Source organism: Acromyrmex echinatior, chromosome 3 (assembly GCF_024713525.1).
Source record: "Acromyrmex echinatior isolate Ae372 chromosome 3, ASM2471352v2, whole genome shotgun sequence".
Classification (NCBI taxonomy): domain Eukaryota; kingdom Metazoa; phylum Arthropoda; class Insecta; order Hymenoptera; family Formicidae; genus Acromyrmex; species Acromyrmex echinatior.
In genome coordinates this window covers 22,078,285-22,096,206 of record NC_141854.1, presented here as the reverse complement: position 1 = coordinate 22,096,206, position 17,922 = coordinate 22,078,285, and the positions used below count along the sequence as shown (strand labels likewise).

Genomic DNA, 17,922 nt, shown 5'->3' with positions numbered 1-17,922 from the left:
AAAAATACAAATATACATTCACGTATAGGTTTTTATATTTATCACTATTTACACTTGATGTCGTGAAAAATGATATGTTATATAAAAAATTAATTATATTTTTAAAAATATTCCATTACATTAGTTCCATTACATTTTAGTTGTAAAAGAACTGCGAAAGAGTCAGCTGAAATTATAATAATAAAAACTGACCAAAACATTGGATGTATGGATTGCCAGCGAAACCAGATGGGCAAAGACATTCGACAGCATTAGGACCCGCGTTACAATGAGCGTCTTTTCCGCACACCGCAGTAGAACAATCGGACTTTTCTTGAACACCACAGCCGTGATAAGGATTCCCACTGGTACCCGGATTGCAGACACACTTTGATTCCTGAAGACCGTACTCGCAATGTGCATTTTTCCCGCAGAATGGATCGCAATGTGGTGGTTGAATGGCTACGGAAAAAAAATTAAATTTTTCAACCAGGATAATATATGATTCAATGTTATTTTCCCTTATACGCAGAGGAACATTCACAGAATAAAATAAATATCTCTATCCTTTCACATAATATGTAGATATATTACGTTTGTAATACTTACGTGGCATACAAAGCAGATCGGGATTGCCGACAAAATAGGGATTGCATACGCATTTATTCGTTAAAGGATCGCACATGGCTCCGATGCCGCAAATCACCCCTTCGCAGCGCCGTTTGCATCGTCCACTGATGCATACGCTCGGCTCGGCGCACGGGATTTCAGGAGAGCAAACATCCGGAACGCACTGTCCACCAGGGAAAGGATTGCCCATGAAACCTTCGATACACTTACACGTCGGCCCGTCGTAACTAACGATACATTGAGCCCCAGTGCCGCAAACAAAACCGTCGCATTCTAAAATCAAAAAATGAAGTATTATTTCATCTAAAATTATAATAAAGATTTAGATGATAAATCGATAACTTACTGACTGAAAGTATTATATGAAAACTAAGCTATGTTTGTATTATAAATAATTATCAAATTTCTTTTTAAATTTAGATAAATCATTTATCCTACAACACCCATAATGCACATCATGTAAGAATTTTTCAAAATTTTTTTAATACATAAATATATGAGAAATAATTTTAATATGTAAAACTATCCAGATTTATAATAAATAATTTATAAAATTCATACTTACGTGAAACGCATTCGTTATTTTTGCCTTCCGTGAATCCGATTACGCATCTGCACCATGCTGCGTGTTTATCCGGCTCGCAATATGCGTTAGGACCACAAGGTACGTTATCGCAGGGATTGACGCAATTTCCTTGGACGCATGATAAATAGTTCTCGCAATCGTCATTTGACGAACACTCGCTTTTGCCGGTCGGAGCTCCAGTACAACCAGCACCGTAAGGATCGCCAATCATACCTTTAGGACACTCGCACGTGTGATCTCCTTTCGTGTTGATGCAATATGCACCGTGTCCACAAGGATTGTTCGCGCATTCGTTTACATCAATACATCCGTGCTGCGGATCACCTTCGAAACCAGCCTCGCACATGCATCGCGGTGGATCGCTCGGTGTGCATTTTGCGTTAATACCGCACGGGAAACGATCGCAAGGATCTACAATAATAGAATTCAATTATAATTAGGCGTAGAAGACATTACGATTATCATTGAAAATTTATATTACGTTTGAGCTGTTCTAATAATGTGAAACTTACTTTTGCAAAGATTTCCATCTAAGGGATCTGTGTAGAACGGCGGTGGGCACACACATTCTCCAGGCTGCACGCATTTCTCATTAGCTTTGCATTCGTGATCGTTGGTACATCTCTTCTGTGCCGGAGAACAAAGCCCATTGTATGGATCGCCACCGTATCCGTGTGGACATACGCATTGATGAGAACCTGGTAGGTTGATACACTCGGCACCGTAGCCACAGACTTGGTGACCCACGATACATTCATTTATATCTACATATGAAATAATATTTTTCAGTCGATCGTATCAAATACAATTATATTTGCTTCAAATTGCTGTCAGTTAAATTTACAAAAACAAAAATAAAATTTCTTTTAAACTATAATCACTTTGTCATACCTTCACAGGAGCCATCAGACTTGGTCGTGTATCCCTTAGGACAGGCGCAATAACTGACACCACCGGCAATTGTTATACACTCAGCACCACTTGGACACTTTTCGCCCTTCGAACATCCAGCAAGCATGCATTTACCATTGACAATTTTGTACGGAGGTTGACATTGACATTCGATGCTGTTGCATTCTGTAATTTTTATAATAAACATTTTTAACAATACTGACGCACATTTAATAGATAATAATACAATTATTAAAATATCAAGGCTAAATCAAGAGTCCTACCTTCGCAAAGTGAGAAGGGATTTCCGTTGAATCCAGGTGGACATTGACACTCGTAACTGCCAGGGAGATTCTTACAAATTGCGTTGACACCACAGGCAGGCTTCTCTCTGAGCTCCATACATTCGTTAATATCTCTGCATTTACCGGTCTCGTGATCGCGCGTGTAACCACGTTGACAGATGCACACACTGCTACCCACGAATTCATCCTTGATGCATTGTTCTCCAGCGGGACAAGGCGCACTGGGACCACACACGTGAGGTGTTTTAGATTCCTGGCAACCGCCACTGTAAGGATCGCCCGTCATGCCACTTGGACACTGACATGAGAAGGAACCGGGCTCGTTGTTACAGATTGCGCCCGGAGGACATGGATTTATCGCGCACTCGTTGATGTCTCGACAACCATCCTTTATTCCGGGCTTTCCTGTGTATCCGTTGCTGCAGAGACATGTCGCCACGTCGTTCAAGAGCATGCAATGCGCATTGGGTCCACAAGATAAATCTTCGCATGGATCTGATTAGATAGACACGAGATTATGGACTGATATTTTATTCACAAAGACAAATCTCCAACATTTGAAATAAAGATAATTTCATTTAACTTTTAAATAATATATCATATTACATACGTCTGCAATCATTCCCGACGTTGGGCTCAGGACACAAGCATCTTTTTTGTAAATCACAAATAGCGTTTCCTGGGCAATCATCGTCAATTTCACATCTCACTATGCCAACGCATTTAATGTAAGGATCAGGATCTGGTATGGTTTCTTCCGGACAAGTGCAAGAGTAAGAACCTTCAATATTGGTACACGTTGCTCCATGACCGCAAACGTTAGATTTCGTACATTCGTCAATATCTGTGTATTTATTTAAAAAATATATAAACACAAAACTAACAAAATAATTAAATTAATAATTCTTATAAATAATAAGATAGGAAACAAGACCGTTTATATTAAATAACATTACAATCCGAAGCGCCACTACGGTCTAAGTATTAAGATGTTGAACTAATATATATATTATTCAAACGAATGAATTAATTTCAGAAATAATAATTACGTGTCGATATGGTTGTCGACATTAACGCAATTAATCTGAAATGTAATAATCCCCCCAAAATTCCCCAAATTAATCTTAAAAAACTGTAATAAACTTTTTTCGCAATAAGTTTATTACAGTTTTTTAAGATTAATTTGGGGAATTTTGGGGGGATTATTACATTTCAGATTAATTGCGTTAATGTCGACAACCATATCGACACGTAATTATTATTTCTGAAATTAATTCATTCGTTTGAATAATATATATATTAGTTCAACATCTTAATACTTAGACCGTAGTGGCTCTTCGGATTGTAATTCTTATAAATATATATATATATATATATATATATATATATATTAGGTGTTGGAATTAATTCGTAGCGTTTTTAATGAAAGAATGTTATTTATTTCACATGAGCATTAAAAAATACATTAATGAAAGTACTTCCCATCACTTGTAAAACGCTACGAATTAATTCCAACACCTAATATATATATATATATATGACAAATATAAAGATAATAAATATTTGCAAAATTACTATAGATAATCATTAATAAATAATCATTAATAAATAATTTATCTCGCTCAAATTTTACCTATACATTGCTTGAAGGCATTTCCTGAGTATCCGAGTTTACATTGACAACTAAAACCACCAGGTGTATTCGTACAAATGGCATTTTTGCCGCATCTTCCAGAAGGTCCATTTATCGCATCGCATTCGTTTATGTCTAATTGTAAGTAAAAAAAATAAAACATTGTTAAAAAATTTACTGTCATAAATGATACCTATTTACATTGAATAATGATTACAAAATATTTCGATTCATTTAAGAAATATCTGTTTGCTTACCGACACATCCAGCCGCTATGTCATTTGGATTGAAGGTCCAACCATCTTCGCATATGCAATAAGCTTCGTGACCGTCGGCCTTACAGAAGGCATGTTCACCGCAAGTTACCTCATCGCACGGTGCTGTAAAATAATAAAAATCATGACAAACTGTAGCTTTTTAATAGCATAATAATTACTCTTCTCTTTTTTATGGTTTTCCTACTAATCATTCTTACATAATATTTCTCTTTCAAAAATATAATATGTATGTATACAATAGCGTTGAAAATGTATAATTACAACGATTACCTTTGCACGGTATATGGGGCGGTGTGCCAACAAATCCAGACTCGCACTCACAATGATAGCTTCCTCTAGTGTTCGTGCAAATCGACGCAGGTCCACAGGGATTAGTAAGGCATTCGTTTAGATCCACGCATTCAGCACCGATGGCTTTGAAGCCATCTTTACAGAAACATTGTCCCTCGATGCACTCGGCATTGTTGACGCAATCGAAATTCGATTTGCAAAGAGTCGTCACGTCGGTCTAAAAACGTTACGATGAGACACTTCATTACTCCGCACTCATAATTCTTGTCACGTTCGGAAACATTGTAGTTGGAAACGAGAACCGGTTCACCGTATATACGGTTATCTTTTAGACGCGCGAATAAAAAGCGTGCATTCATAATAAATGGAACTATGAGTCAGTTTTGTGGCGTTACAAACGACGAAAATAGATTTGGAAAAGAGGTAAACTGATGTAAAACCGGTTCGCGTTTATCTTGTTTTGTGTACACGACGCCACCTCCGTTTCATTTGCTTTCTTTCATCCGTCGCCTTCGTAGAAAGAAACCGCGGTCAAAGGAGCAGGCCACCTTTTGAAATATTTGTCCTGGGACATTGCGTGGAAGATTTTGTCCACTTATGTATGTATGAGAGGACTCGAGACAAAACGCAACGGGATTATTGAATTATTATACCTGATCGCATGCAACTGTCGGACTGGACCTAGCACTGTATCCTGGTGGACAAAGGCAGTTGTAACCAGGCTCCTCGTTTTTGCAAATCGCATTTTTTCCACAAGGATTTTCCAAAGTTGTGCATTCGTTGATGTCTAGGAAAGGAAAAGCAGAATGCCAAGATAACAGAAAAATTCCATGAAGTCAAAACATTTAAAGAAACAAATCTGCATTTTGAATATCACAAAAATTAAAGCTATTAAGAAAATATAGAATAAATTTTTGTACGAAAATAGCCAATTTTTAATTTACTTAAATAAGCGTTTAAAAAAGAAATTATTGAAAATATAAATATATTAAAGTGAGATCAGTGCATTCTAATTCCTGGCAGCATTCTTAAAACCACGAGACTCGTGATTAAGGGATTCATCAAAGGAAACATATTCTCGCAAGAGAAAATTATTGATAAGCTAACCACTGCACTCCTTAAAAGGATCGCCGGTGTAATCCGTCTTGCAGCTGCAAGCAAAGCTACCGACCGTGTCGATGCACTCAGCGTTTTCGCCACAGGGGTTGCGCTCACATTCGTTCACGTCTATTAATCAATATTAATCACAGGATGATTATTATAACATGCAGTATGACAAAGAATGTTACATGAAAGCTTAGCTATGACTGACTTTCGCAGCGGGTTAGTCCCTGACCGACGAAACCCGGGGGACAAATGCATTTGTATGAGCCCGGGACATTGATACACCTCGCGTTGGCCGCACAAGCGTCTCCACCGATGCACTCGTTCACGTCGACGCAACCGTGCGCGGGATCCATCCGGTAACCGATATGGCATCTACATTCGTAGCTACCCTCGGTGTTTACACATTCCGATTCCGCACCACAGGGCGAACTTTCCTCGCACTCGTTCATATCTGCCGGTGATGGTCAGTTAGTAGTCATTGTTAGACGTGCGACCGTGGATATTTGTTCAACCGGTTCAAACGGTTTTCAGTTGTCACGTATCACACATAGATCAACAATGCCATCAATATTGGGATCTAGTTTTCACTAATGAATTTCTTAATTGAAATAAATTCTTTGTCAACATTTTGTTAAGATGCAATTGTTATATCAATCTACATCATGATTACGAACAATGTTATGTTATTAAAGCATGATAATTAATTACACACACATATACATATAACATTTAACATATTTTAATTTTCCCGCGCTATAAGGCATTCTGCGTTTTACTTACCACTCGTAATAAGCTAATTGTAAATATTCTTAAGTCTTACCGTGGCAGCCTGTCATCGGATCACCATCCATTCCATCGGGACAAGAACATCGGAAGCTACCATGTACGTTCGTACATAGAGCGGAACGTCCGCAAGGACTTCTCAAGCATTCGTCGACATCCCTGCACTCCTCCTCAGGACTTCCGTCGTATCCGTCGGGACATTCGCACTTATGCGCGCCTGGTACATTCACGCATAGCGCACCTCTTCCGCAAGCACCCTCGTATTTGCATTCGTCAATATCGATACACTAGATAAATTTAAATTCCATAAATTTAATAAATAAATTCATGGTTACACATATTTCTAATTACGCGTTGTTTAAAATTTAATAACATTTTCTAATATGTTATATTTTCTAATATGTGTATGAATTTATATATATTTTATATTATATTGATAAAACATTTATATTTTATTCAGTAAATTCGTATTTTTTAAATATAAAATTTATAAAAATTTTAACTGAGATATACGCATGTTTTTGCTTTAAAGTAAATTATAGACAGAATAAATATCGAAATCGTCGTTTATCGTACTTCACTATCGGAATTATTTATAATATAAATATTTCAAATCGGAATTTGTCAATATATCTACATCATGATTAGCCCGCATCCTCCAGAAGCCCATCATTTTAAATAAACGATAATTATTAAGATTAATATCCTCATCGTCATATAAATATCCGAAAAAAAATACTACGATAAGGCAATTGACTCGCAGGCATGTTATTATCCACTTTAATCTCCAACTTATCCTTTTTGTTGACTACGCATCCCTGATCTCGCCGATGTACTCACACTGTTGAACGGGTCTCCCGTAAATCCGTCTTGACACGTGCAGGTGTAATTACCAGGTATGTTGTGGCACACAGTATTGTCGCCACATGCACCTGGTATCGTACATTCGTTCACATCCTCGCAATGCACCTCACCATTGCCGATGTAGCCAGATTTGCATTGACACAAGAAGTTCGAGGGTAGATTACAACACTCGGCATTCTCGACGCAACGCCTAGCAATCGCTGGATCGTCACATTCGTTGATATCTAAAGATATAATATCGTTAATAATGAAACGGATGCACAGCCGGGTGTTCGAAGAACAGGATAATTACCCTCGCAATGAAAGCCATCGCCTTGGTATCCGGGAAAGCAGGAACATTGAAAACTGCCAAGAGTATTTGTACAGTGGGCAAATATATCACAGGGTCGATATTTACACTCGTTCTCATCTGTAAATTTTAATTTTAATTCAGTTTTATTATATATTATTGTAAATTATTCCTTATATATATATATATATATATATATTGTAGATTTAAAAGAGTAGAAAAATATAAATATATATAGGTAATATACTTGCATCGAATTAATCCGATTAAACGATTTGCATGTAGTAGAAAATATATGTGTATATTAAATGAATATTTGATAAGAAAATTTCATTTACTAAATATAATATAATAATATAATAACATAAATATTTGCACAAACCTGGAACTTGACAGTTACATCCTCCGAATCCATCGTTGCAGTGACAGACCGAATCCAGACAGACACCATTTTGACATTTAGTGCCGTCTTCTTTTGTACAATCGTCTGCAAGATTTTTTTAGCAAAAATTCGAATAAACTAATAATATTATATTTCACTAAAAAAATATATGCATAGCTTGATAAACATTTATTGTTATGATATAAGTGTATGGATAATCTACATATATCTTTTTCAAATTAAAGTATCAATTATATTAAAATATTAATAAATACAAAGTATTTTTATCTTTCTTAATGTGCAAATAAAAAATTATTTACGTAGATATAAATAATTAATGATTTCATCCGTTAGAAACAGCGTTAAAGGATATACTGATTTAGAAATATCCTGTACGAGAGGCACGAGCCATTTTTGTTGGCCATTAAGTAAGATTATCCGAGAAAAAGGGGCGGATAAATTGCGACTATACTATACAGCCATCGGCTAATCGCGCAATTTTCTCTCGCCAGACCTAATCGTCGGTCGAACATCGAAGTTTTTCTCACAAGCCGTGAAGCCACGGTATACGTTCGGTAGATTCGAGTAACGTGATCCACTAGCTCATCGACAGCTCAGCAACGTCAATTATGGTCCCACCGGGAAGATAACATTCATGGAAAATGAGAATAAAATTCCGCGGCTAATTACAACTCGTAGGCGTGACTCGGTACAATATGAAATAATGACGCGAGAAGAGATTCCTCTTAATTGACCTGACGAGACGTGAGATGCTTAACACGTTCTTGCGGTTTATGTATATATACGATGCGAGAAGGAAAATTACTTAGAGACTGTAATGACATCGAGAATGATGGCATGACGTGAAGAAACAACGGAAATGTTGACGACAGTATATCGTGAATGTCGTGCGACATCACCCTTTCCTGTCACCGTGAGATACACAATCGCTTCACCGCAGGGTTACCCTGGGTAATCTCCGGACGAGTTATTTCGAGAGGATATGTCAGGATCTTCTTTTGTCAGGTAGCTCACCTGTGCACTTTAACTTGTTGCGCTGCTCGTCCACGCCTTGGTAGCAGTCGACGCGATGGTCACAGAGCTTTGAAAGTTCGAGCAACTGAAGGACGTCCGTCGACTCGTTCACTTGACAGCCAAAGTAGCCGTCCTCGAGGTTCAGGAAGAATACTTCTCGCTTCGATCCATGGCCGAGTCCTTTACGAGATTCGGCCTAAAAAATCACGAGATAGATTTTATTAGTTGGATGTTATCAATATATTTGAATTATCTATCAATCTTATTTATCATTTACCAATTACATTTTTGTACTTTCTGACATTTTAATTTAAGTTTAAATTAAGTTTAATTTTTTTTTTTTTATAAAAAACGTGTATCGTTGAATTTAATTAACGGTCTTCCAATTGTAAATCGAATGGGAGAGAGAAAAACAAGAATTAATTACTCTCTTTACCCGCGAAAGAATTGAAATTTTTTAAGAAATGCCTTCTTACCGGATACGAAGATAGAAGTATCCACGTCAGCAACGGCCAAAGACGTTTCATCTTTGCTGTAAAAAGATTAAATCGTACCAAAATTAGTCATATTCTATAGATATTGTCCACGCAATATGTGTATAGACGCGTGATTTTAATTTATTATTAATGCACGATTTTTAGTGGTGACTGGATGCGCATAACAATGTTTATCATTCTTCCGCGAAGAACGTGTTGCGGAAGAAATTTAAATATAGATTCCTAAACATGCGCGTAACACAACGACGACGATGACTTCATACGGGAATCACCAGTGGTAATTGCATCATCGCGAATTCACAAGTGGTTTCGCAAAAACGGTACCACTTTGCTGCACCCTAGGAACAATTTTTCATGATCGCGCCAACCGGAGGCGAGAGGAAAAGAGAGCGTTAGAGAGAGAGAGAGAGAGAGAGAGAGAGAGAGGGGCACTCGAATGTTCCTCACGATGTTCACGGCGTATAAATCACGTGGAAAGCACCATGGTTGCAGGAAATCGTCGGAAAATCAAGCGTGAATATAAAACCGCAAGAAACTATCGACCATTTTTCAGTCACAACGGATAAACCTACACCGGTCGAACACCTGTTCGACGAACAAGCCTCCACTCCGTGCCAGCCGCTCCAATGTGTGGCTAATTCACGAATGTGCGACCAGGGAAGTCGGTTGATCTATCAACCCCAACATGTAGGCCACGTAATGCATAGAAGCATTGACTTTGTCCTTCAACGTACTAGATATCTTAAGTAGGAGACGGTTCAACACGACAGATATAAGTAAAACATTTGCAAATCACTGCAGAATAACTGTAATGACATGGCATCAATAAAGTTATCGATGACAAATGTAAAATAAATTTTTTCATCAATGATAAGCTATTAATGTTTTACAAGTCATTATACAAGTCATTATTTGTGATTATTTTTTTCAATATTACGCATCATTAAGTCTGAGATCAGATTTCTGTTATAGCGAAGCTTACATCGGCACTAAATCGGCCTCAAGTGCGTTTCGTCGATCCACAGAATTCGTGACGCGTTCGACTCGACATAGTGAGAAAATACATGCTTGATAGCGACCGGACTTGTCCAACGGAATTCGTTTCAAAGACGCGGAAATCTAAATCGTTGAGTTGCTCGCGATGAAGCCGCGGTAACAATTTCCTGTTTATCGCCCTTCTCCTTCGCAATTCCGCCGGCAGACGTCCAACTGTAAACGCAATTTTCGCGAGATAGCATCCCCGTACGCAAAAGCGTTTCTTCATTCTGGGCCCGCAGGCTTCTTTCTTATTCTTTCTCGTCTCGAGATTCGAGTCTCGAGACGCAGCGAATCGCACAATAAGTTAGAGCCGCGGCGATCAACCTGGCGCGGTGAAATGTTAACGACTGCACACGCGGCCAAGCTCATAAGGAGGACCGGAGGGTGGAAGGGAGAAGGGAAGGAAGGACGTGCGTTCGCCAAGTCGGATGAAGAGGAAGAAGAGAAGCGGAAAGTGCGAAGGGGAACGAGGGAACTAGGGAGGATGGGAGAGGAGGGAAGAAGCGAAGGAACGCGTAATAAAGGAGGGCGTGCGAGTGCGATGCACCTGTAGCCCTCCTTTCCTCCCAACCATCTTGCATCGCATCGTCTCCGAGTCGCCCCTCCGCGCCACCGCCTTCGGCCGTACCCCCAACTCGTCGAGATATGTATATAAACTCGCAGCTGCGCGCGGGTTGCGGGTTGCGGGTTGCGGCCCGACCAGCCCACGAGAGTTCCCTTATTTTAATTTTGTCACGGAAGCCGGCCACCCCATCGCGCAGGCATATTTTTAGATCCGGTTTTACTTCCGCAGTATATATCAAGTATGATCAAGGTCTCACAAATCTAGGACTTGGATGTATACGTTAACTGTTTAATTTTTTATGAAAAATAAAATTCTCAGAAACTTAAAAAAAGTTGATATAATAATTAGACGTCGGTTCTCTCTCTCATTAAAATGTAATAATCATTTATACGTAAAACAAATCGTGTTTATCTTTTTTTTTTAATTTTATAAAAAATGTTTATAATAAACAATGTATAATTCAATGTAATGTAGTGTTTGAATATGTTTCAATTTTTACACAGATTTTGTAACTTCAATAGTATTCCGAGAACGTTACGAAAGCAAAGTGATTATATAACGATTCGCACCTCAGACATACGCATCAAAAAACGCATCAAAAAACGTGTTTATTTGTGGTCAATCTCTAACAAGTTAATTATTTACTATGATTAACATTTATTTATTTTATAAAATCAATTGATAATTTTATTAGTTAATATGTCCTTGTGTAACAAGGACAAACCAAAACCAAATCAAACAAGATAATAACATTTAAAAATATTTTTGCATAATGACTCAATAATAAATTGCTTCTTCATGAGAAGGTAATTAAACTATTGTAGGTACAAATTTATTTTATTTGTAATTTAAAGCGTAGACAAAATCTGATAGAAACGCGAAGCTGCATCGCGATCGTTCTTGGGCTCTGACATCGATTTTTCAGCCGCGAGCGATTGACATAGTTACATCAGTTTTTGTCGGTGCCTCTTTAGCATATCTGCGTGTCGCAATCTTGCAAACTAGTCGGTAGCTCTCGGTCATAATTCAGCCACGCGATTGTATACTTCAATTTTGCATCTGTATATTTACATGAGTAATATAACAATGTGTGTTTATGTGAAACACCTACGCGCGATATTATGATACAAATGTTGGCAGTAGCGACTGTGTCATCGGTTAAAACAAAACAAATTAACACGCACAACTTCTAGTTTAAGAAGCTATTTTCTGATGTCAAAATACATTAATTTTTCAAATGTAATCTATATTATTTTTTAAATATTATTTTATATTTTATTATGTAATCAATATTTTTTTTATTATTCAATATTGTATTTGTATTTTTAATTAATAGTACATCTTAGTTAGTTAAATAATATATTTAAATGTCAAACAGTGACGGGCTTCTAAATCAGGCAAACTGCAATATATATATATATATATATATATAAAACTGTCATATAGGATATATATATATATATCCTATATGAAAGTTTTATTTCAATGACATCACTCGCTGCATTAAATAATCACGAATCGACTTAATTATCAGCTCCACCCAAATAGATATTCCAGGTTAATAACGACTCCGGTTCGCGAGTCATCGGCTTCATGGATTTCTTCTTTATTATACTACCTCGCCCACAAGGCTCTCAGTTTATGGAAGCTTGCAGGTCAGATACAGCATGTTTGTCGGCCCCGTGAAAGTGTCTATAAGTGACTAGAGAACATCTTGGGCCTGTAAAGATTATTCTTTTGCGTGTGTTCGGGGCCAGAGGTACATCCCACGTACGCGAAAAAGAAAGAGACTTCAAAGTCTTATAGCTGACACATTGAAAATATTCCAATGCGTCAAACGTTCATAGAAATAGTAAAATTATTCATTAACAGCTGTTTAGCACATGCTTGTAAATGCTTAAAATTGCTTAAAAATTGCTCGGCGTTATTCACAAAAATTATTAACCCAATATATACAGACGGCATCAAAATTCACGCACTTTCTCTTGATGGTCCCCAACGACAAAACGACAAAACCAAATTAAGAGGACTAAGAAGAGTGTCTCTTATTTGCATGCCAAAGTATTCATAACTTTTATATTATAAACGACGAACACACACACATTATAGAGATTGAGAAATATTGCTCGATATAAGACAAATAAGTATACAATATCTTATTATATTGCCTATTTTAAGCATAAAATCATTGAAAAATTACATTTTATAGAAATTGGTCTTTTCACATCATAGAGTAACAAGTTGCACAGACAGCGTTTCATTTTATTTCATAGATTAAATTAGTTTGCATGATGCCTCGAACTAATCGCGATGCCAATCCTTTAACGACAGACATTTACAGCTTCGTAATGTCACCAGCGAACGAATTTGCATATTTAGCACCCACTGTCGACCATTTAATTGCATAACCGTCGTGCTAAGTCTTCCTACGTGCAGTGCTGATTTCACGCACGAGTCTCTTTACACGCTTGCGTAATTCCTCAGTAAAGTAATGCAAACTAAGTTCCTTTTGTTTGAATGCGTTCTCTTTATTACGCGCCGATATATGAAGTTAATCCTTATTTCTGAAAACATCAAAGAAATGAATTTACACACCTTAAAAAATAACGGAAATATGCTATTAAGTTCTGATACTTATCGCAATAGAGTAATTGATTTAATGAATACGAATGATTTAATTACAAGGAAACTGACAATGGAAGGTAACGAAATAAAGGAACGATGCAGCATTCCCGCAGCGTTCTAATTATCTAGCATCTTCCTTTCGTTTCGCAAATCCATATGTGTGTCAAGATGCATCACGTGCACGCATATATGAATATTTATTTATATATATATATGTGTGTGTGTGTGTGTATGCAATTATAAAGAGGCACAATTAAAAATATGCAAAGATGCTTTCTCCTCGTCATATTTGCCGAAATCTGCGTTTGCGTTCATATACGCAATACAAAAGTACAACTTATACTTATCGCGAGAGTACATACCTATAATCGAGTTTGTCTAGAAAATTGACATATAAAACTTTCCAGATCTATAATTTCAGGTAATGATTTCCATAGAAGATAGGAGAAAGAAAAAAAATCTTCTGCGAGAAGCGAAGCAACGACGTACAGAATTTCATAAAGCAAACGACGAAATGGTTTGGAAAATCATCTTCTGTTCTGCCGCCGTAAACTAATTATTTTCATTTTGTAGCGATCCTTGAGCGCACGGAAGAAATTTAATATCCGTGTAGACTATGATTTCTTCGACCATGTTGCGGACCAACGCAGACAATCGCCAATTGTGTTAAATGATAGACGATGCCTATGGGACGAGCATTAAAATACAATTTTATCACGCATCATCGCCAGAATCGCCGATAAAATGATCGGCGTAACGTAATGAGTCGGATACAGGCGGCGTTTAAACTTTGACATAAAGGAAATGTTTTATGGAGAACTCTCTACATCGTATCTATCAACTCCGATGCAATTCAAGCTGTATTACCCTTTGATCGCTATTATCCGCCGACTGTTTCGAATAAATCTTCATTCGAAGTTATGCAATGATATGGTACTGACAATTCATATTGAATATTTCCATAATAATGCGCGTTATACAGAAACGATAATATTCAATCAAATTTAATAAAATAACACAACTAGTAGATGTAAATAAATTTGTAATATGAAACTAGTGATTTTGCTAAATAATATTAAAAATAATCAATATTGAAATAAAATAATTTTTTTAATTATTTTCTTTTTTGCTAAAATTTCGAATTTAAATGTAAAAGTACATTTATCTGATTACAAAATCATAACATTTTATAAAACATTAATAATAATTGATATTACGTGCGCTTTAAAATAATTATAATATTAAAATAATTATAAAATTAAAAAATCTCTACAAAAAATTATTTTTACATAGCATATCTTGTGATAACTTTAAGAACTTATAGATATGAAACGTAATATTATAGAGACGAATGTGATCAGGTAATATCATTTGACTCGTAAGAGGAATCGGACAGCCTCGACTTGACGGCGCATCCTATTAGGAAATCCGAATTCTAGCCACGATCGAACGTTGATCGCGCTTGCCTGAGGCAACATCCGGCATGAATCAACAAAGTACAAAGCAAACAGCGATTTAGCCCTAAAACTTACGCCCACTGCAGAGCAACAAGAGAGCGGCGAGCCAAGCGAGACAGAATTATTCTGCGGCAAAGTGAAAGTTCTTTAAGTTACTCTACAAATGCACAGGCGTAAGGCCGAACGAGTGTAGACCTCGTTTAATCGCCGAATCGATTTCAACATATGTATATGGCGCTTGCATACGAACAATAGCGCCGACAAGTTTCAATAAAAATGATAATTTCTGAGATCGAGTCAAAGACGATTACTGTAGGTATAACAGGATTAGATTCGCACATAATAAACTCTGATTAATTAGCCTTAAATGAATATGACTCACGTTTTTGCAGTTGTCTGATCGTAATTTATGGCTCGTCGTTAGAGAAACAGTTAACGTACGTCTTACTTGGCTATATGGAAAATATGGAAAACACTTGTAGAAACGTTGATAATCACACGTGATCTAATATCTACGTCAGCGGTAGATGTAAACATCTATCGCAATGTTATGTCAGGTAAATTAATGTAGAAGGTGACCTTGGTCGAAGGACGATGATTAAACGACCAACTCTTGCCGAAACATTCCATTAGCCTCTACGAGTATGGTACGTTGCGTGTGAAAGATTGCACGCCGTACTGTGCATTGCTTCTGTTTACTATAGAAAAATATAAGATTGGTGCTCGTCATCTAATAACATTGTTGTCTATACTAGCGTAAAATAATGATAGGTGCATTGACCAATGATATGATAATTAACTTCACGGAATAGTGCGATAGCGTCATTTAACATTTCTAATTGACTGAATAGCTGCCATTGAGCAGTAAACGCCTCAATTTATTTGACGCGTTAAATTATAATTATGTTCTTCATACTCAACTTTGGCGTCACGCACATGACGAGAGAATCCTCGCGTGGCGCGCAAAACGCTCATCCCGAAGTTACCGCTCAATAACGACGTTCGCGCACGAAGCCGTTATATTTTATATTTTTCCCCGTTTGCTTATTTACAAGTACGATTCGCCGATTTGCAACAGCTTCCGATCATAAAACGCATCGTCTAACAGTAAAACTTGTTGCAACGTAACTATGTGCACGAATCTAGGAAGTACGGTCGAGTTACAAGTCACGTGAAATATGAGAATAAGGCGCAAGTGAAATAAACATCACGGAGACTACCGAATTATTGGAAATCGAAGAGGAGAATTAAATTTGTGAATGATGAAAAAAAAATTAAATTCACATTAAATGATCGATAGTGTCAATATTTATTTTTGCTCTTTACATCTTTATCAATGCACGTATTCGCGTGTACGAATCATCGATATTTACCCCTAAAAGCATACTTACGTGATTGTCATTTGCATTACCTCCCACAACCATACATATACGTCTCGTTTCGTGAAGGTCTGTTTGTTCGTTGAAAGAGTCCCCGATAAATTAATCGCAGTCGAGAAATCCGTGATTACACATCGTGAGTCAATGGAAAAGTAAGAGAGATCGCGGACGAGGCGAAGATGCTGTCCTAACAATTCGCAAATTAGTGTGTCAGCGATTAAAAAAAGAACGTTCACGACTTAAAGCCGCCTCCACATCAACCGATTTTCTAACGGTTCGCGACAAAATTGCCGTGTACCGTATGGAGATCTATTGCTGTATGTAACGGATTGCCACTTCTCACCATTGAGGTTACAATCGTGAGTTTTTATCCGAATATCCACAGCCTTACATTCTTTCACATATTTTTTAACAAAGTATGTCCTTAGCAAAACTGTCACTCTAAATTTTAATGTTTACAATATGATAGCAAATAATATTAAGAAATATAACTATATGGCGTTAAACGCCGTATTGTATATATAAAGCAGTACATTGGTATTCTTATTTATATATAATATAAGCATCAATTTTTTAAAATCTTTCATTATTTTATCCGTCTTTAAATTAACTTCTCATAAACAATACGCTTTCTTTTACAGAAAAATGTTTGTAATTCTCTATTCTTTGAGCAGTGAAAAGTTCGTAATAAAGAGGCGTAAAATGATGCGGGAAGCAGAGGCGGAAAAGTTATAGGATCCGACGAGCGCATCCATAATGCTATATCCGCGAGAATCGTGCGACCGGCAGCCAAGGTTTCTCGCTTCGCCAACCTCATTAAAAGATTCGCGTTATATTGCGCGTAACGGCACGTTTTCGCGGGATAATTAATTTCTGGCCTGGGTTACCTGGGTAGAATACGTGCTTCGTTATGATCGTGGCGCCACGTAATAATATTCTTTAGATAATTCTTATACCTAATTGTAAGTGTGCAAGTTTCGCGTTTTCCGTTTGATCTAAATCTTCTTAAAGTTATAAGACAAACATTTTTAACACATAAAAATTATAATAATATAAATTAAATAATATAATAAAATATAAAATGAAAATTATAATAATATGAAACTGTAAAAACTAATTATATAAAAAACTAAAATACCAATTATACTAAAAACTTTTATATTAAACATATAATTAAAAAACATATAAGTAAAAACTAAAATATATACTTGTACACAACTTGAATACAATATTATATAATATATATACCCAAATATATAATATGTGTATACATGTACATACAAATTAAATAAATACGTAAAAACACGT

At 36.7% G+C, this 17,922-nt stretch overlaps 1 protein-coding gene across 1 annotated transcript in view; it reads right to left on the bottom strand.

The window, feature by feature from the left end:
- Window positions 1–17,922, bottom strand: part of dpy (fibrillin-like protein dumpy) — a 105,649-nt gene that overhangs the window by 70,032 nt on the left and 17,695 nt on the right. The window contains exons 2-20 of the mRNA XM_087404432.1: window positions 9,530–9,585; window positions 9,054–9,249; window positions 8,019–8,123; window positions 7,640–7,756; window positions 7,324–7,571; window positions 6,521–6,770; window positions 5,906–6,151; window positions 5,701–5,820; window positions 5,247–5,380; window positions 4,573–4,810; window positions 4,282–4,404; window positions 4,025–4,159; window positions 3,002–3,235; window positions 2,371–2,886; window positions 2,087–2,272; window positions 1,708–1,959; window positions 1,175–1,606; window positions 589–882; window positions 193–441 (exon numbers count right to left, since the gene is read on the bottom strand). Coding sequence (XP_087260558.1) covers window positions 193–441; window positions 589–882; window positions 1,175–1,606; window positions 1,708–1,959; window positions 2,087–2,272; window positions 2,371–2,886; window positions 3,002–3,235; window positions 4,025–4,159; window positions 4,282–4,404; window positions 4,573–4,810; window positions 5,247–5,380; window positions 5,701–5,820; window positions 5,906–6,151; window positions 6,521–6,770; window positions 7,324–7,571; window positions 7,640–7,756; window positions 8,019–8,123; window positions 9,054–9,249; window positions 9,530–9,585 — 4,131 coding nt within the window. The remainder of the gene's footprint in view (window positions 1–192; window positions 442–588; window positions 883–1,174; window positions 1,607–1,707; window positions 1,960–2,086; window positions 2,273–2,370; window positions 2,887–3,001; window positions 3,236–4,024; window positions 4,160–4,281; window positions 4,405–4,572; window positions 4,811–5,246; window positions 5,381–5,700; window positions 5,821–5,905; window positions 6,152–6,520; window positions 6,771–7,323; window positions 7,572–7,639; window positions 7,757–8,018; window positions 8,124–9,053; window positions 9,250–9,529; window positions 9,586–17,922) is intronic.